Source organism: Metopolophium dirhodum, chromosome 1, assembly GCF_019925205.1.
Source record: "Metopolophium dirhodum isolate CAU chromosome 1, ASM1992520v1, whole genome shotgun sequence".
NCBI lineage: Eukaryota > Metazoa > Arthropoda > Insecta > Hemiptera > Aphididae > Metopolophium > Metopolophium dirhodum.
Genome location: NC_083560.1, coordinates 111,847,776 through 111,868,300, shown reverse-complemented (window position 1 = coordinate 111,868,300; position 20,525 = coordinate 111,847,776). Strand labels below are relative to the sequence as shown.

At 29.2% G+C, this 20,525-nt stretch overlaps 3 protein-coding genes and 1 pseudogene across 3 annotated transcripts; 2 read left to right on the top strand and 2 right to left on the bottom strand.

Annotated features, from left to right (window-relative positions):
* Nucleotides 1-627: 627 nt before the first annotated feature.
* On the top strand, nt 628-2,127 carry LOC132950712 (tigger transposable element-derived protein 4-like). The gene has a single exon (XM_061022256.1). It carries the CDS (start codon nt 628-630, stop codon nt 2,125-2,127), a length of 1,500 nt encoding a protein of 499 aa, XP_060878239.1.
* An 893-nt stretch (nt 2,128-3,020) lies between these two features.
* LOC132950703 (uncharacterized) lies at nt 3,021-3,963 on the bottom strand (annotated as a pseudogene).
* A 3,285-nt stretch (nt 3,964-7,248) lies between these two features.
* LOC132950695 (uncharacterized) lies at nt 7,249-8,778 on the bottom strand. The gene is made up of 2 exons (XM_061022236.1): nt 8,718-8,778; nt 7,249-7,820 (listed from the first exon to the last, which is right to left on the bottom strand). Exons 1-2 carry the CDS (start codon nt 8,776-8,778, stop codon nt 7,249-7,251), a joined length of 633 nt encoding a protein of 210 aa, XP_060878219.1.
* Nucleotides 8,779-8,826: 48 nt separating this feature from the next.
* On the top strand, nt 8,827-9,933 carry LOC132950689 (uncharacterized). The gene is made up of 3 exons (XM_061022228.1): nt 8,827-9,268; nt 9,411-9,593; nt 9,746-9,933. Exons 1-3 carry the CDS (start codon nt 8,827-8,829, stop codon nt 9,931-9,933), a joined length of 813 nt encoding a protein of 270 aa, XP_060878211.1.
* The last annotated feature ends 10,592 nt before the right edge of the window (nt 9,934-20,525 follow it).

The following is a 20,525-nucleotide window of genomic DNA, read 5'->3' as shown; positions in this document are numbered from 1 at the left end:
CCTTAGCGCATCTAAATGAACGAGCTCCGCGTTTCCGTGATCGCTCGCCGACCTAAATTCCCCCACTTACTACTCGATGATCGTCGACTAATTACATTGCCGCCGCCGCCGAGCATCAACAAGTGTCTGTATACAGCGGCTCAAGTAAAATGAAAATAATAACTCCTGACAACTGACATAATATTATGTCAGTTATTATTATAATTAATATGAGTTAATATTATTATTATTATTATTATTTTATGGTATACAAGAAATAATACAGTGAAAACTCTTTATAACGAAACTCTTTACAACGAAAAACTCTATATAACGTAAACATTACATAATAATGGTTGGTTTGCTATATAACCCATTAGACAATTCATTCTCTATAACGTATTAGTCACTCTCAATAACGAAACAATATTTTATGTTTCATAATACAATTTACGTGTTATCGTATCTATTACATATATAAACTATAAAAATAATCGGCAATAATGCCGACATTTCCGGAATTACATTCTTTCATTATCTACTTTTAATATCGTTATTATCGATATTTAATAGGTACAATGTTCATTTTATTATCGACGTAATGTCTAACATTATACACATGACCACAGTAGTGCGCTAATATTCGTTATGGCAAGTAAAAGAAAAGTACTGTGTGTTGATCAAAAAGTCGCTTTAATACGTGCGATTGAAAAAGGTGAAAAAAAAAGTGATGTTGGGAAACGTTTTGGATTCAGCCCATCTACTGTCGCTACTATCTGGAAGAATAACGATAAAATATTGCATGCTGAAACAGAAGGAAGTTCTTGTAAAAAAATAAGAAAACCGAAATTTGAAGAATTGGACCAGGCCATGTTAACGTGGTTCCATAAACAACGTTGTAATAATGTACCTATATCTGGGCCAGTTTTGAAAACTAAAGCTGAACATTTTGCTCAACAACTTGGTATTATAGATTTAAAGGCCTCGGAAGGATGGCTTGGAAAATTTAAACAACCTCACAATATTACCTATGGGAAAATAAGCGGAGAAGCACTAAATGTCGACTTGAATGTTACTAACAGCTGGTTAATTAATGTGTGGCCAAAATTGAATGAAAAGTACACTCCGGATAATATTTTTAATGCTGATGAGACAGGTATTTTTTACAAAATGACCCCAGATAAAACATTAAAATTCAAAGGGGAAAAATGCGTGGGAGGTAAACTTTCTAAAGAACGTATCACTGCGTTTGTAGCAGCCAATATGAGTGGCACTGAAAAAAGAAAGATTATGGTAATAGGCAAATCAAAAAACCCGCGATGTTTTAAAAATATTAAACGGTTGCCAGTCACTTATAAAGCAAATAAGTCAGCGTGGATGACATCAATACTTTTTGAAGAAGAAATAAGAAAATGGGATGCAGAATTAAAGGGGCGAAAAATTTTGTTACTCGTGGATAATTGTCCTGCTCATCCCAATCTATCTAATCTTATGAACATAGAGATGATATTTTTCCCAGCTAACACAACTAGTATCTTACAGCCGATGGACCAAAGTGTTATAAAAAGTTTGAAAGGCCACTATAGAAAGAAAATATTAATGGAAATTATCGAATCTGATGGCAATGCCTCTATCAATATGCTTGATGCGGTGAACTTCTTAAGTAAAGCCTGGGAAGAGGTAACAGCAGAAACTATACGGCATTCTTTTCGTCATGCTGGACTTCGAAGTTTTGCCAATGCTGAAGAAGAAATAGAACAATTTGAGAATGAAGATGATACACTGAGTGAGTGGATTACTCAGTTCAATACTCCGCATACTTTTACTCCTGAGGACCTACAAAACTATGTAGAAATAGACGAAAATCTAGTTACAACAAAATCGTTAACTGATGAAGAAATCCTAAATGCAGTGACAAAAGTCGAGGAGGAGCAAAAGGAAGATGAAGAGGAAACACAACCTGACGAAGTCGTAATACCAAGTATTCAACAAGCACTTGATGCGGCTAAATTATTAGAAAAGTACTTATTGTTTCATGAAGATGATCCAAAGTTATCCCAAAACATGGGAGAAATTCATAGAAAAATACAAAAACAGTATTGGCAAAATAAAAAAGTCCAAACTAAGATGACAGACTATTTTAAATAAAGTATAAATATGTATAGTATAAAAATTAAATTATATTTAATAAGTATGTATAATAATAATAATAATTTAATATAATACGTAAATATATATAAAATAATGTAAACATAATGATGTGTTTGATATATAATATTACATAGGTACATACCTTTATACATAAATAATTAAAATTTTGTTTTTTTTAAACCCTCTCTATTATGAAAACTCTCTATAACGAAAGAAATCTCTTGGTCCTTCAGATTCGTTATAAAGAGTTTTCACTGTATGTATGTTATATAAATATTTTATAAATGTGTTTATTTATTTATTCCAACATAAATTTGAACAAAATACAATTTAAATATTACTAATTAATAAAATAATTAAAATACAAAAAAATGCAAAAAAATACAAAATACAAAGAAATCAATCCGAGTCAGAATTCGAACTTGTATCACCTATTGTTAGGATATGACGTCCAGGTTCTTCGTCCTGTTATGCTGTCGATATTCCAAAATTGTTCTTCCTCCTTGATGACGTGCCCAACGAAATTCGTCCACATCTTCGGTGTTACATGTTGCATGCCTCTTTCCAGCAACTCTTTTACGTCTTTTAATTTGAAGGTACTATTGCGAGTCCGGACATAGCTCTTAACAGACGACCATGCTAACTCTATTGGGTTCAGCTCGCAGTGGTATGGCGGCAATCTTAATACTGTTTTGTTGTTGTCTTTCGCGTAATCATCAATAACGTATTTGTCATGTTCCGTGTGTATGGTTTTGACTTGAGATAATAATGCCCCTTTTGTTGTTGGATAAGAAATGTTCTCGCCTTTACTTTCCAGCCAATTTATGATGTCTTGTTTTTTCCAAGACATCACTGGAAACCGATCTTTTTTCACGGAATGATGAGCGGCGTTATCCATTACTATGACGGTTTTTTTTGAGTAACGGCAACATTTTTACAAACCATTCAAAGAAAGTAGTGCCGTTCATATCATCGTGGTAGTCCGTTGATTTGGTTTTTGACTCAAAACATAAAAGGCCCCCGGGTAGGAAGCCGTCAGTTGATCCAATATGTAACACAATAAGTCTCTTGCCTTTTCTCGAGGGTTCCTTTTGTCCCATGGTGAGGCCGGTGAGGAATGCGTCGCGCTGTGAATTCACAGTACTGTCACGCCATGCTCTGCTATGCGTTTCACCGGCGTTTACCCATGTTTCATCAAGGTAATATATGGGTCTATTTTGTGCTCTGTATTTTCTTATTTGATCTAAATATCTTCCACGCCAAATTATTATGTCCTCTCTTTCGATTAACGCACTATTGCGAGATTTTCTTGCATAAACAAATTGCAAATCTCTTAATATTTTTCGAAATGAAGAACGTTTGAAATTTGGTAAAGTATCATCTTCATTAATCGCTATTAACATTTTTTGGAGTGTAAGTACTTCACAGTTCAACCAAAATCCATGTATTTTTCGTCTAATAGCATGTTTGTCAAAGCTATCTACTTTTTCAAGTATTATAGGTCTAATTTTATTTTTATTTGGTGATGATACTGTACCTTTTGTTTTATATTCGGTCAATGTTGTTTGTACGGTACGTTGCCAATACCACTTGATTTACAGATTTCTAAAAGCATTTGTCTGTTGGTCAATTTAGGGCTGTCTGGGTTTTCAAGTTGTTGCTTGACCTTATCCTTGTACATATTGATGATCATCTGCTTTTGACCAGTACCAACAAACTAAAGAAAAAAATTTATATTTATAAATTAAGAATTTGCTATAGAAAAATAATAATACAAATACTTACTTTTCCACGAGGATTTTTTTTGGAAGGTGAAACCTCGACGAGATCCATGATTATGTATTAAGTATTCTATGTTACACAATAGTAAAAATACTTATAACTTATAAGCAATGGTATGCTAAAACACGCGAAGACAAAAAACTTGGTGATTATTGTATGCTAAAACGTAAAATACGGGAAATCACTATAGAACACGCTGTATACAACAACACCACTAACACGACGGTGGCGGCGGCTAGCATTCGACAAGGTTTAGTGGTGTGAATGCGCGAAAACGGACGTAGTTTGGTCGCCGCCCAGTAGCGTTCTCTCGGTGCCCGGAGTATAATTTCGTGAACGAGTTTAGTGAATTTTGTAACCGTCGATTTCGACTTGGTAAGAGGGTTTACTGAGGTTCGGTTACTAAAAAGTTTATGATAAAAACGTGATAACAATAAAATAATAATTTAATAAATTTACTTTTTTGTAATTGTATATAATTAAAACCATAATTTAACCATAATAAAAACCAATAGTAGATTTACCTATATACACTATTACATTTTAATAGTTTTAATAATGGAAAGTACTAATTACGATTTCATTGATTTTATCAGAGACAAACATGAATGCATACAAATAAAAAACGGAAGTTTATTGCAAACTTTTGTACAAAGGTAAGTTATTTATTTCCCGAGTATAATAATCATAAGATTAATGATGTAGATAGGTAGTGCTTAATACCTTAAATCAGGGGTGGGCAACGCAATGCTACTCGAGGGCCAATTTTGAAAATCTAGTGGTTCAGAGAACATAGGAAGCAAAAAAAAAAAACCTAATGTTAACTATACCTCTATAAATAATATAATATTATTTACATTTAATAGTTCAATACTAGATAAGAATTTATATCTACGTTTTACTATAAAAATTTCATCGATTTTAATAATTTTATAAACAAAATAAAATAAAATACAAAAAAATCTTAACATTTTATATTTTTATAAACTAAATTGAAATGTAGCATGGGCCAGTGAAAAATGGTACGCGGGCCAGTTGCCCATCCCTGCCTTAAATTATAACCTACACTCAGCGGTGCAACTAGACCATTGGAGGCTCTTAAGTCAATTATAAAATGGGGCACCTACCCAAAAATATAAATGGTCTTAAACAATCTAAGATAAACCATTTCCTTCCCTCTCAAAAGACAATAAAATAATTTCATAAAATGAAAAACAATTTTATAAACTACAATATATTTTTTCAAGCTTTGCCTTAATTAAAGAAATTTAATGTTATGAATTGTCCAAGACAGCCATCTCATATTCACAGTGGCGTCAAACGTTGGTGGTGATGAGGGGAATACCCCCCCCCCCCCCATGACCTTTTAAGATTCTGAGCGGAGCGATAAATGTACTAATTTTCCAATGATTTGGTTTTATTTTGTGGGTATACACGATAAGTAGTCAAAATAATGGTTTAATATAATATTTATAATAGTGGATGTTAAAATATCAGCCATATCTTCTCCCATGACAAAATCATTTGACCGACACTGCCTATTCACCACAACTATTATTTTAATGGTACCATTCTTCACCGTATTTTCCTTTATAAGGATGTTGGTATTCATTATACTACGTCATTATACTTTGAGCATCACTTAAATGTGTACTTGGTTTTAGATGGCAGAAATTATGAAATGTTTGTGGGTATTGAATACCTAAATGAAATTGGTGCTTGGTCACAGGATGATATGAATACAATTTGCGAAATAGATCCGATTGAATTGAATAATGATCAAGGTTTGTATTTTACTGCATTTAAATTTTATATAATAGGAGTATTTAATTATATTATTAGTTTTATGTTTTTTAATTTAAGATGCATCTGAAAACGAGCCAGTGGATGCCAATCAAAACCAATCAGTAGAAGATTCTGTTGAAAATGGTAAGAAATAATGGAACAAATGTATAAATATTATTATACTAATGTAAAAAATAATTAAAATATTTTCTATAATTTAGGTATTTTTTTCTTTTTAGACAAGTTAATAATTTTTTGGTGTCTATATATGTATATCGTATAATATTTAAATCTTAAGAAATTTAATTTCGTAAACTAGTTAGTTATTATCAGTAGACAAAACTGATACATTTATATAAATTATGAGATTATAATTATGATAGTTGTTAACAGGGTTTATATGGTCTAGCAAACGGCCTACATCAAAAGATAACGAAGAGACGGAGACCTTCATTTCTATTGTAATAAGTGAGGAAATACAAAAAAAAATGGCTGATAAGAAAACAGTAAAAACCAAAGTCTGGCAAACAGTATATTCCAAAATGAAAGAAGCTGTTTATAATGTAGCAGATGACATAAAAGAAGGTGGAAACAAATGCTTCCAGAAGTGGCGAAATTTGGAGAAATCTTATCAGACCCATAAAGCTAGATCATTAAAAACAGGTAATGGTTTTATGAAGGCTCCTCATAAAATAGGCCTCCCCATTATGAAATATTGCACTGCTTTATGGATTCTAAACATAAAATTAATCCACCGTCAGTATTAGATACATTATCAACTAACACTAGTACAATGTCCGAATGTATTCCAAATAGCAACGTTTAAACGGTATCACCATCAATACTTCACAATCCTAAAACGACTCTAAAGCCTACAAATAAATCTGACTTACTTATTCAAACCATAAAGAAACAACATTCAGAAATTATGATGATCCAGAAAGACCAACACTTAGAATTTATGAAAGTTCTTAATGAACAAACTAAATATCGTGCCCAGATGGCTGGAATTTTTGAAACAATTGCTGAAAATTTGAGCAAAAAACCAGCCAAAAAAAGAAAACGCGACGTAAGCTCATCTGAATCTGATTAGTTGTATATTCATAATTCATTAGATACATAATATTAGTATTTTCATTAATTAATTTCCTACGGACTATTTTTTTATACTTTGATAAGCATATGTATTTGTAAAGTAGGTAACAAACATGTGAGACTGATTATTTAATTAACTAGGTATATGAATATTAATAATAGTATTATGAAAAATCATTATTTATTTTTATTAAAGAGTAATTTTGTTTTTATTTTGTGGATTTTATTGTCTTATTTTATTAGTGTATAAGTATTGAAAAGTAGCAGTATTTTTCTTTATTATCAGTTATAACCTAAGAATATTAGTTTATGTTTTTATTTTATTAATTGTTAACTATGAATAATATTATGTAAAGAGAGAATAAAGTTCTATACTATATAAGTTCTATATTTATTTGAAGGTACCAGTAAATTTAACAATTCGTCTCTTTTAAAATTCCCCTGCTGTCTTTCAATTTAGTCTTCTCTAATAACCACTTGCGGTGTTTGCATTTTTTGATAGTCTGTTAAAATTGCACTCATTGAATCGTTGTTTACCAAACAAAAGTTATGTAAAAAGTAAGAAGTTAGGATGACTTTTGGAGCATTTTCAATCTTTGTTTTATTCATATATAATCTTCTCCAGCGTCCTTTTAATAAGCGAAATGCACATTCAATGGCAACTCTAGTTTTAGCATGGAGGTAGTTGAATTTGGTTTTTCGGCGTGTTATTTTTCCATAATTTTTAAATGGAGTGATTAACCATTCTCGGTTGGGATATGCTGTGTCTCCTAACAGATGATATTTATTGTAAAATAGAGAACTTTGCCCATTTTCGGTTACTTGTTTATATAATTCTGAATTAACCAATACTCTTGCATCATGAATGCGGCCAGGAAATCCTACTGAAATATTGGTGAATATTTTTCCCTCTGTGCATACTGCTTGTACAATCATACTTTTACCAATTTTACAATAAGTATAACTATCAGCTTGTTTCAATGAAGCTTTTACATTTATATGTGTACCATCGATAGCCCCAATGACACCTATTCCAGCAAAAACAGAAAAATCAATAAACTTACTGTTGATAGGTATCAGTGCCGGAGCAATCGTCGGGGCGAGCGGGGCACGTGCCCCGGGCCCCGCGATTTTGGGGCCTCACCGGGGCCCCGATATTTATAGTACTCCCACCTGAATGAAACCAAAAAAACATAAATTAAGTTAATTTATGATCATGAGGCTTTGTATACCCAAGATATACTATTATACTAACAAAAAAAAATATATTACCCAAAATACCCATGTATCACATTAAATTTAAGTTGATTTCTACGTTCTACCGAATTATTTTTGTTGTTTATAATGATTGTTAAAACTAAAATGCTCGACGGTTGTATCGTCGTTATTGGCTTATCGCATTTGATGTAGCTAATAATATGTACATGTATAATATATATATATATATATATATATACTAATAGTTGCCTACTTTCTACGATAGATATAAATAAAATACGTAAAATATTCGATAAAGATTAAACAGTGATACGGGTAGATTTGTTATCGGATTCCCAGGAAAATTCGAGTGACAGCCGACGGGCGACGACGTATAATTTTTGTTTCATATAACATATTATAACATTAGAACATATTTATTTTATATTTTTACTTCTTCATTTTGAAGATAGCGAAGCAGGAGTGCGGACTGCTATTAAAGAAAATCATATATATTTCAACGTAGCTCTTTGTATCTTAAGTAAGTAATTTTATAATTTATTTGTTTTAATCAGTCTTGTAAAGTATTCGAATACAAGTATTTGAATACGTGTATTAAAATACTTTTTGAAGTATTTTTTGGTACCTATTCTAAATACAATGTTTTTAATGTATTTTTTAAACATTCTGAATACTTTTTAAGAGTATTTTTAACATAATATAAATACTTGTATTTAAATACCACAAAATCAGAACCCTCGAGCTTTTTTTATGCCTTGTTGGGCACATAGCCTCAATCTAGTTCTAAAAGATACGGCTAAAACCTCTGCACGAGCTATGCACTTTTTTGGGACTATAGAAAGAATATTTACTATATTTTCAGCATCGACTGCTCGATGGGGTATTTTTCAAAAACATTGCCATCAATGGACTGTTAAAAAGTGTTCAGAAACCAGGTGGGAAAGTCACCACTCAAGTGTTAAAGCGATTAGGTTTCAGGTTAAGGAAATCATAGATGCTTTAGATGAAATTAATAAAACAACTAATGATTCCATGATATTGAGTGAAACGAATTCATTAACTGCAGAAATGTGTACTTACAATTTTTTAATTAGTTTGTGTATTTGGTACAGCGTTTTGAATGAAGTAAATATTGTTAGCAAATCACTTCAAAATCCACAAACTAATTTAAATACATCTACAAAGTTACTTAAAGCTCTCAAAATATTCTTAACCGAGTACAGAAATAATGGTTTTAATGCGGCCAAAAGAGAAGCATGTGATTTAGCAAACAAGTTAAAAATTGAACCAGTCTTTAAAATACAACGATTACGAAAAAAAAAAACAAATTTTTGGATACGAAGGAGCCGATGACGTCATACAAAACACAGAAGATGAATTTAAATGTAATTACTTCTTAGTTAAAGTGGATGGTGCAATAAGTGCAATAACAAAGCGATTCGATCAAATAAATACATTTAATGACGTTTTTGGATTTTTGTACGATGTTGAAAAACTTTGTTATGTCCCTGATTTAGAAATTTTAAATTGCTGCAAAGATTTGGAAATACGTTTGTCAGATAATGACAAAAAAGATTTAAATGGTTATGATTTATACGAAGAAATATTAATTTTCCGCCATTTAATTGATAAAAATACTGCACCACTTCAAGTACTTTCTGAAATAAAAAAACGAACGCATTTCCCAACTTAAATATTGCCTTACGAATTATGTTGACAATTCCGCTTACATCAGCTGGAGCAGAGAGAACATTCTCAAAATTAAAACTTATAAAAACTTATTTACGAAGTACCATGTCACAACAAAGACTTACTGGACTTGCTACAATTTCTATAGAAAAAGAACTTTCAGAACAACTAAATTATGAAGATATAATAAATGATTTTGCATCTAAAAAAGCTAGAAAAATTAAAGAATTATAACTGACAACATTTTACTTTAACAGTTTATTATGTATTTAATATAAAAAAAAATATTGTTAATTGTTCAGCACACTCATTTTTTTTAAACTTCTTTTATAAGTTATTTATAAGTTATTACTTATCTACTAGTATTTTAACCTTACTTATTAGTTTATTTTGTATGCAAATAATAATATGATTATACATTTATCATTGATTGTTTTGATTTTCTTTACATACCTACTTAATGTAAAATAATTGTTGGTTTTAAAATCGATGGACAAAATTATCTTTTGAATTAAATCTATAATTAATTTGGAATGGGGATGTAATGTATAAGATACGAATGAGGGCCCCACATTTTTTACTTGCCCCGGGCCCCGCAAAACCTAGCGCCGGCACTTATCTAGATAAATTTTCCAGATAATTATTTTTTTATCTTTTATCTTATCTAGATAAATAAATATAAGTTATCTAAGCATTTATTTTAGATAAAAATTGAACTTATCTAGATAAATTTACACGATAAATTTTTTGGAGAAAATTAGCTAGATCTGTTCGAAAATGTTTTATTTTTATTCTCATTATCTGAGGTACAACTTGTACGTAAAATAACATCCAGGGCTAAAAATATATGACGTTATTCTGAAAAGACTATAAATTATTCCTATTTAGTACTTATTACTTATTATTAATTAATATTCTGTATTCGGTTAATAATATATAATATAATATACTAATTAATTTATGTAATTAGCCTATATTAGTATATTACTGTCGCAACAAATATGTCAAATTCCCAGAATTTTATAAATATTTTTAAACTATAACTAAAATACGAATAATAGAACGGATGGCAAGTTATAACCACCACCGTCCCAAACAAAATTCCATAGAATATAATATTATTCATTGAGAAATAAAGATAAACCAGCCGTCTATTCTTTCCGTATTTGCAAATACGTCTGAAATTAATGACAATTGATAAGTCTGACGAGCAATATATGAGATGCTATTTATATATTTCGGGTTTTATGTTTTATATTATAAATCTATGGACTATAAACAATATCTAAACCAATTTTAATTGCACATGACTTATAATAATAATAAATATTATTTCGTATACAGAAATACATAATACTCGTAAATATCTTTTCAATGCTGTTAATTAATAATAATAATAATAGTACGTGACACCACCAGCCCGGCAAGAACGGCCGTTAGCCATGGGTTTTCTTGTGTGTGTATTATTTTGTGAACTTACATGACGGTATATATATTTTTTTAAATTAGTTGTTCTAATTATGATTTCTAAAATTATCTGTTTTTTAAATATTTAGATAATTATCTAGATAAAATATTTTATCTTTTTGTTAGATGAATTTGATTTGTTTATCTTTTATCTGTATCTTAGATAAAATGTAGTGTTGTTATCTTTATATTTATCTAGATGATTTTTTTGTTATCTGTTCCTAATACTGTACCTAAAATACCTCCTTTTAACTTATCTTTATTCGATCACCAGACATTCTTGTCTACTTGGCCAATGGATAAATGCTTCAAAATTTAAAATAATAACATTCATGAAATCATTTAAAATATTGTAAACCGAAGATTTAACTACATCAAAGTGGGCACTTATTGCCTGCATTGATCCTTCCTTTCCAAAGTACCACAGAGCAATAAGCATATATCTTAGTCCGTGTATTAAACTATTATCTTTGAATAGTTTTTGAGATGCAATATTATATTTTTACTCATAACCATAAGATAAGAATAACAAATTACAAAACGTAGTGTGATAACAATACGATGGTCAACAACGACAAAAAAAAATATTAAAATAATATAAACGTATACGATATACGGCTGCGGGATGGCAAAATATATAACACGATGCTTATTTTTGTTATTCTTCCAAGAAAATTAATCATCCGTTAACAATTAATGTAAAAAATTTAACATAAATGATTAACTTAACTATTGTTAAAATAATGTACCAATAGCCAATAGGTACGTATAATTGACGTTATTTTACAACTTGATCTATGAGTAGGTTAGGTACCTACCTAATATTTCTAATTGATTCTTTTTTAATTAAACATTAATCAACAACAGCTATTCCTACCTATCACTTAAAGATGATAGGTATGCTACATAATAAAACCATGGTTTTCTCAAAGATTTTGAATATATGTCATTGTTTTTGGATTCATCAATTGGTTGAGTTAATAAAAAAAACTAATGTAAGTTAATACTAATGTATGTTATTTCAATTTTATAAACCGTGAATCGTGAAAAATTGTGTGAATAACTTAGGACAACTTTTAAAAGTTCCATCAACAAGTATTGTAACAACTTGACTTAAGAACTTCAAATTAGTTATTGTTGAAAAAACTAATATATTTTTTTCATAGTCGTTAATTAATAAAAAAATATTGATTACTTTTGCTGTTTTCTTTCAATGAATTATGTGAATCTAATATATTATTTGGCAGCTTGGGAATTGCAGATGCTCGGGCGTTGTGTATTCCCTATGAATTAGTTTGGATGGCTTATCATAGAGATCGTCTTTAAAAGGACGCAACACACCCATTCTATATATTGTAATAAAACACGTACATGCTCTATGCGTACAGACTCCTTTGTATTAATCGTATAAACAACATTGTCACAGATTATGAAAGAAGGGAATATTTACTGGGTCCGAGCGTTGAGTTTTTGTTAAAAACATTTTTTTAAGAATTTTTTTTTTGTCAAAATTTGAAAATTTACATTTTTTAACCACAAATTTTTGGATAATAACAAAAAAGGTATCAAAAAAAACTCCACGCTAGGCTGTTGTTAAAATAACTAACTTTCAGATGGTGGAATAACATTTTACCTATTTATATTAATTATTATTCAAATTGTGGTTATAGAGCGAAAATTAATTTGAATCAAAATAATATGAAAATCTTGCTAGGCCGTACGTGGTATGTGCTGCCACAGAAATACAGCGGATAGTATATATTATTATACAGGACGGTCGACGACGAACTGATGTCACTTTACATTCTAAATTCAGCAATACGGGCGACGACTTGGTGTTATCTGAGTTTCCAATAACTAATTACAATTATGGTCTGCGACCGGTAAAATAATAATATTCTGGTAAAATAAAATAAGACATGTATGGAACTATAAAAGCACTTTACCTAATATGCAACGTTTTCTGTTATCCTCTATATTGAACAATATTGTTTTTTTTTTCAAATTAAATTATAATGGGAGGCTCAAAAAAATCACATGGTTATTCAGGAACGCATTATTTATGTAAATCGAAAGCAATTTCTGCTAGAATGAGAGCAATACGCGCAAAAAGGAAGTAAGTTTATCTAAATGTCCAATACGTAGATATGTATACAAATATACAGTTTTATTGTTATTTATTTATATATTGTGCAATCCATAATAAATTACAGCATTAGTTCAATATACAATGAACACGAACATTTGGAAGAGGCAGCTGAAACAATAATTACAAATTTACAAATACTATTGATATATCTTCAAATGATAATACAATGTAAGTATAATATAAAAAAAAAATTTCAAATTGAATTAAAAATAATAATAAAATAAACGTTTTGTGAAAATGTCTAGTATTTACGGTTATTCCTTTTTGAATTACAGTACAATGAGAAAATAGTTAATTTACGGGTGAATTCGTGAATTAATTAAAATAAATCAAATTAAATTCATCAATCAAATGTCGTAACAATTTGAACTTAAATGCACTAAAAACCTTTAAAAGGTTTAAATATAAAAAAATTACATTAAAATTGAAAATTGTCAAAAAATGCAGAATAAAACTTTTTATTCTGATTCGAAAATGAAACATGTTCGTATAAAACGAGCTTGGCGTATCTAGGAAAACAATGGGAAATGCATCGAAATCCCAGTCCCTCTTATAACAGTAAACTGCTAATGTCTCTTTGTTTTTTTATTTTGGAAGCATAATACTAAACGCATAAGACATTAAATTCCAATGCATTTTTTAACTATCTTTAAATTTGTCTAGGGAACCTATAATAACTAGCACTCCGATATCATTTTATAAATTGCATGCAATGGCTCAGCAACCTAGTACCTCATTTGATACACCAGCTGATACAAGATACCAGCTGATGGATTCTACTATTGATCAAACGTTGTATGTGGAATCGAGTAATAAGCCTTATGGACCTATACTTTCCAAGTAAATAATTTATTAAATAATTTATTTTATATGTTTGACCAATTATAATAAAATAATTTGTATTTATTCATCGACTGTATTAGAAGTCTTGAAGGTAGAAGGATTGTCGATATTGAATATTTTATTAACCAGATTCAAAAAAAGACATGGATTCGGATGTTCTTTTATTGATATGGAATACCAATCTGAAATAATTCAAGGTTTACAATCAATTCTATATTTCAAATGTAAAATGTGTAATATAGTGTCAAAATTGTATACCGATAATATTTCGGATATCGAGTCCATATCAGTCAATAAATCAGTTGTAAATGCATGTCTAGCTATAGGTTTGCATTTTTTATATTGTATATTATAACAATTATTTATCATTACCAGGTCAGTGAACTTATAGCATTAAAAGAGTAAAAATTCTAAATTGTACAACCTTACAGGTAAAAATATAATAATATATTTAAATTACAACAAAATAACTAAAATTGTTATTCTTCGTTTAAATATCTCATTTTGTCCAAATTTGAATTTAAATTTTTGGTGATAGTATGAACTACTAATGAGATACATTGTCATAATTTTTTAATATTTATAGCTATAAAAATTGTAAATTTTATAAATTTGTAACCATAAAATAATTTGCTAATTTTCTAGATTTTGACGAATTTTTAACTTTAAATACTTATCAAGAAAAATCGTGACTATCTTTAATATTTTTTTACTTAAATATTTTGATCGAGCAAAAACATTTTTATCCACAATAATTTAAAAAAATAGATCTACTTTTCCACCTGAAAAGTTGCTGAAGTTGAAAATCGAAGAATTATTTTTACTAGAAATGCTAAGGAAAAAATAAATATTCTTTCATAATCAATATACATACACTTTTAAATGTTGTACTTATATAATATGTATGCCATATAACTATTCATATCTAGTAACCAATTTAATATGGATAGGTACACTATAATTTCACAGTCATATTTATTAGGTTTAAACCTTAAACAATTTGAAATGTATAAGTTAAATAATATAAGTTTAAATTTAGGAATTGGTCATACTCAATTGAACGAGTTCAAAGAATTTTTAGAACTACCATCATTGTCATGTAGTAGTTATGTTAAAACACAAGCTTCTATAGCCGAAATTGTTCAAGATACTGCATGGGAAGAAATGAAAAAGGCTGGCGAGGAAGAAAAGAGAATAGCTTTAGATTGTGGTGATATAGATGTTGATGGTATTCCTATGATTACAGTAGTTGTGGATGGACAATGGTCCAAACGGGGCTATAAGACAAAGTATGACGTGTCATCTGGTTTTGTAAGTTATTTTAATTTGTACACAATATATATCTGTTAATAGTTATAATAGTTAACGTTTAAAAAAACTCGTATAGATAACGGACTATATGAGGACTATGGTTTGGCTGAGCCTTTAGTTGACGAATTATCACCAGAAATGTTTAAAGAAAAAAAAAATCAATTCCTTATTTAATTTAAAAACTCAAATATTGATGAAATTGAATCCAATACTCGAGATCAAACCAATAGTGAAGCTTGGTACAGAGAACGCAGATTACGTCCTCCGGCTTCTCGGTTTGGTCAGATTTGTAAATGCGTAGTACTACAAGTTGTAAGAACACGGTTTATAATATGTTATATGCATCTGAAGCCCAATCAAAATCGTTACAATATGGTCGTGACATAGAGGATATAGCTCGAAAAGAAGCTCAGAAAATTATTGGTGAACAAATTCAGGCCAGAGGTTTGATAGTAGACCATAGGCGGACATCGGGGGGGGAGGGCTTAGGGGGACTTAGCCCCTGAATATTTTAATAGACCCCCCGAAATCGAAACTTAATTGGAAATTTTATTATTGATATTATTTGTTTCAATAATTATCTTTTAATTTTTTTTCGAAAATTAGCTCACGTGGTCATGACTAATCTGACGATAGAAACGGTCTCTCGCGTGCCGCGCTGACATAATAATAATAGTTTTGTTTTCAACGTTTTTGTGGTTATGTACTTTTAGCGGTTATTACTAAGATATTATATCTTAGTCTTTGCCTCGTGCCTCGTGGTGTGAATACAATTTTTAAAAAAAGCTGAATAATTAAATTAAATTCCTAATTGCTATATAAGTACACTGTTCGGTTGAAAGATTTTTTGTTTTAAATTTTGAACATGGCAAATTTTTTTAAAATTTTTAATGTGAAAAATGAACAAACAAAAAATGCAAATAATCCTGAAATAAACATCGATCACAATGACGACCTAGTAAACTTAAAAAAAGTTATTAACGAAACCAGTGATCTAGGAAACATGTGGTCCACTTTTGAAGGTTAAGCATTTTTAAACTTTTTGTTACCTATAGAACATCAAAATCAATAGGTATTCGAATTTAAAAATAATATATGCTTATGCCAACAATAAAAATTGTATTGTTATGTTATTTCGTTATTTCAGTCATATCCTTTGACTAGATTTGGAACACAAAATCGAAGCTTTAATGCATCACATTATAATTAGCATGAATGGTTAGAATATAGTGTTTCTAAAGATGCAATTTATTGTTTTGCTTGCCGTAATTATAGTAGTGGCTCTAATGATAATTGCATAGATAGTTTTACTCAGACTGGAAGAAAGAAAGCTATTTAAAAAAAATGTATTTATCTATTATAATATATATTTATAAATGTCAATATTTGCTTCATTGCTTCTACTATAGCTAAGTGGTTCAAGAGGTGCTACAGGAAATAAATTAAGTAAGGCAATAGGTAATTTTTTGAATTTTAAATTACTAATTATTTTTATTTTATTAATTTTGTTAAAATTTATTTTTTCATAGGAATACTTTCAAGTATTATAAAAGTTACATTTACAGTTCATTTATTCATATTACAAAACGTTCTCTCTATAATTAACATCTTAACAAGTAAACTATAAGAGAAGACAGCAACTCTTGGTAAAGCAAGCAATCTTATCGAAGGTATCATTGCTTCTTCTGAAAGTTTAAGAACATCTGTGGCCTTTTCTGAACGTTGGGGTGATATATCATTGTTTTTGAATGAACATAGGTTATAAGAGTTTTATCAGAAAACCTAACAGTATTCCCTAATTTGCAAAAACTATTTACCATACCATTAACGATACCTACCTATCAGTTCAGCAACTTGCAAAAGAAGTTTGCAATGAAAAAAATAAAAACTTGGCTAAGGACATCGATGCTTCAAGATAGATTCAGCAATCTTTCTATACTATATATTGAAAAAGATATGTCCAAAAATATTAATAGCAATGATATTTTAAATATCTTTGATGATAAAAACAGATATTTGTTATTAAAATTAAATTAACTATTAATTATTTTTAAATATATTATGTTATTTTTTTTTTATTATAACAAACATTTATATTTGTATTAGTAATATTATATACTTATGTATAGGAAGGGGTTGCGGGGGCGAAGCCCCTGCGAGTCACTTTACATTTGATTGTTATAGCCCCCCTAAAAATTTAACCAAATGTCCGCCTATGTAGTAGACCCGATAATTTCAAACCTAGCTGCTAGACCAGGTATAATTATTCAATTGTAGTTCATATAATATATAATATATAATATATATTATACTATAATATGAATAAAAAATATTATAATATGAATAAAAAATATTAATTTAATTGTTTTAAACATATTTTTAGATGGTTTGGTTGGAAGTAACGCAGTTGTAGAAACAAAACGCCCGTTTGTAGCACAAAATACTGTTAGTGCAGTTGACGCAATAGAAAAAAAACTCGTAAGATAAAAATTAAAAAATTTAAATTTATTTTAAAGATATTATAATCTGATATGTTTATTGTTTTTAAATATTTTAGTTACAATATTGCAGTTTAATTAATAACAAGGTTGTACTAAAACACGACCATGCATATTTCTTCCAAATCATGGGACAGTTACATATTTCTCTCTGAGAAATATGTTATTTTATAGTATACACTTCCAACTGGATGCATGTTGAAAAAATCCAATATGATAACCATTTTTGGAAAACTAAAATGGCAAAATCACTACAAACGTAAAGATTCTATCATAATATTATTTTTATTCCAATAACAATATAACGTCAAAATGCAAGTAGATCAGTTTTTAAATAATACAAACATATTATTTTTTTTAGATTTTACTTGGAATGTTTGTTACCGGAATTAATAGACCCTCAGTCTCCTAAAAGATTGTTAAAATCGGATATTCGAGAACCTGTCCAAATAAAAATTGTATAGAAGATCATGGAAAAAAAGGTGGATAAGTGGATGTCGCTCTGCTGTACAGTAGGTTACAAGTGGGTCACTGTAATAGATGGTGTTAAATTTGAATTCAATGATATAATATCATTGTATAAGAAAAACGATTCTGAGCGAAAACGGTCAGTCAGCCTATGATTTTACCAAGTATATTTGATGATATTATTGTGAATAAAGTAATTTATATATAACCTATTTACGTGAAGCCTTGTTTTAAATTTTCAATCCTTAGCCATAAAAGTTAAAAATTTATAAATTTATAAATTTATAAATTATTTATAAATTTTTAACCACAAAATAATTAATAAATTATAAATTTGATAAATGTTGTCAAAATTTGAACTTTAAATGCTTATAAAAAAAATTGTGCCTATGTATTTTTAATATTTTTCAACTGCTATTAGAACGATATATCAGGAGCCTTATATTAAATATTCACGCTTTTTACCCAACAAATAAAAATTTATTGATATTTATAGAAAAAAAAACTAAAAAAATTGAAAACTGACAATGTCCGTAAACAGCTCAAAAAGAGTCAAAATATTTTCAACATTTTATGGTGTATAGAAAATGCTAATATAAACATTCAGTGAAATTTTCAAGTATCTACAGTCATTCGTTTTTTAATTACAATAAAATAAGAAAATTGTTACATGAGAAATCGAGTAAATATCAAATGTTGTAAAAATATAAATTTCAGACGCTCATAAAAATTTAATTTAAGTTTCTTCTAGACATTTTTTTTTTGATAAAGGTAGACAAACTTATGAGTAATATTATATTACATTTTCAAATCTTAGATTTAAAAAGAAAAATTTTTATGAATTCTCATCAAAATAATTTGCTATTTTTCGTGATTTTTCCGTATTTTGTCAAAATTTGAACTTTAAATGCTTATAATGCTTATAATTGACCCCCCAAAGTACCAACTAGATTCACTTTCCTATCAGAAAAGTTACTATTGAAGAAAATCCAAGCACTTTTACTGTCCCAAAAGGTGATGACAGACACAAAAATAAAAAAATAAAAAAAAAACACACATCATTGTAGAATCAATACATTCATCGCTTCGCTCAGAATCTAAAAGTAGTACCTCCATAAAATTCTAATAAAAAATGCTAATCGATCTCAAACATGTGCATTGTGCTTAATATAAACATTGTCAACTATATAAACAAAAAAATTCTAACAATTGTTAATACATTAATGTACAATAAAAAAATATTATATAATAGAATTTGAATTATTAATACCTACTATAACTTTGGCACCTCTGGACCAAAGTTATCATGCTACTGTTTTTACTGATCTACATGAACCAGTCGTGGGATCAGTAGTACAAGTATATTGGCTGTTCCTTTGACTTGTGTCACATTTACCGACAATCATCGACAAATAATTGTACAAGTATGCCGATCCGACGGCATGGCAAGTAACCACCAGTACCAAATATTGGCCAAGTACACCAGTCGTGGGAATACGGCTTAAGAAATGATATTTTGTTTGTGTTTTTCAAACTTGAAAAACTTTTTTCATATAAATGATATCAAAACAATAATAACAACATTGCACAGCCAAAGTTCTCCTTTTTATGTGGTGAAAATATCGTTTCTTAGTTATGATTGTAGCCTTCTCGGTTCTTTCCCGCGCAAAACAGTTTTTGCTATGTTGTACATTTGTAAGACGGAGACAACACATGCGGGTGTAGCGTCCTTTAAATATAGATACATTAAAGGACAGCCGCGTAGCTTGTGCCGCGTCTGTGTGGTCGTATTTTTGACAGAACATAAAAATATATCAATATACATATTTTTATACATTATTCAATATTTAAATTATTGTTTAAATAATTATAATAGAAAAACAAATGTTGCGTCATCTTGACATGTAATTACTGCACGAGTCTCCCTGCGTATGCCCTCGGTGGTAGTCATACGTGATGAGGGATATAATGTATGTTCAGTATAATATTTGTGTGTCTTAAATAATACATGTACTTTTTAAATATCTCTAATATATTAATTGTGTTCTTGATTAATACTAATAATTATAAGTAAATCAATATTAAACCTT

Bases quoted from the DNA above. Each gene is read 5' to 3' on its own strand.
- LOC132950695 (XM_061022236.1), bottom strand. From the start codon at position 8,778: ATGTGCCCAACAAGGCATAAAAAAAGCTCGAGGGTTCTGATTTTGTGG. The intron at 7,821-8,717 runs GTATTTATATTA...TTGCTGGAATAG, and splicing joins TTTGTGGTATTTAAATACAA to GTGTCATTGGGGCTATCGAT.
- LOC132950689 (XM_061022228.1), top strand. From the start codon at position 8,827: ATGCACTTTTTTGGGACTATAGAAAGAATATTTACTATATTTTCAGCA. The intron at 9,269-9,410 runs GTGATTTAGCAA...ATTACTTCTTAG, and splicing joins TGCGGCCAAAAGAGAAGCAT to TTAAAGTGGATGGTGCAATA. The intron at 9,594-9,745 runs GTTATGATTTAT...CGCTTACATCAG, and splicing joins TGACAAAAAAGATTTAAATG to CTGGAGCAGAGAGAACATTC.
- LOC132950712 (XM_061022256.1), top strand. From the start codon at position 628: ATGGCAAGTAAAAGAAAAGTACTGTGTGTTGATCAAAAAGTCGCTTTA.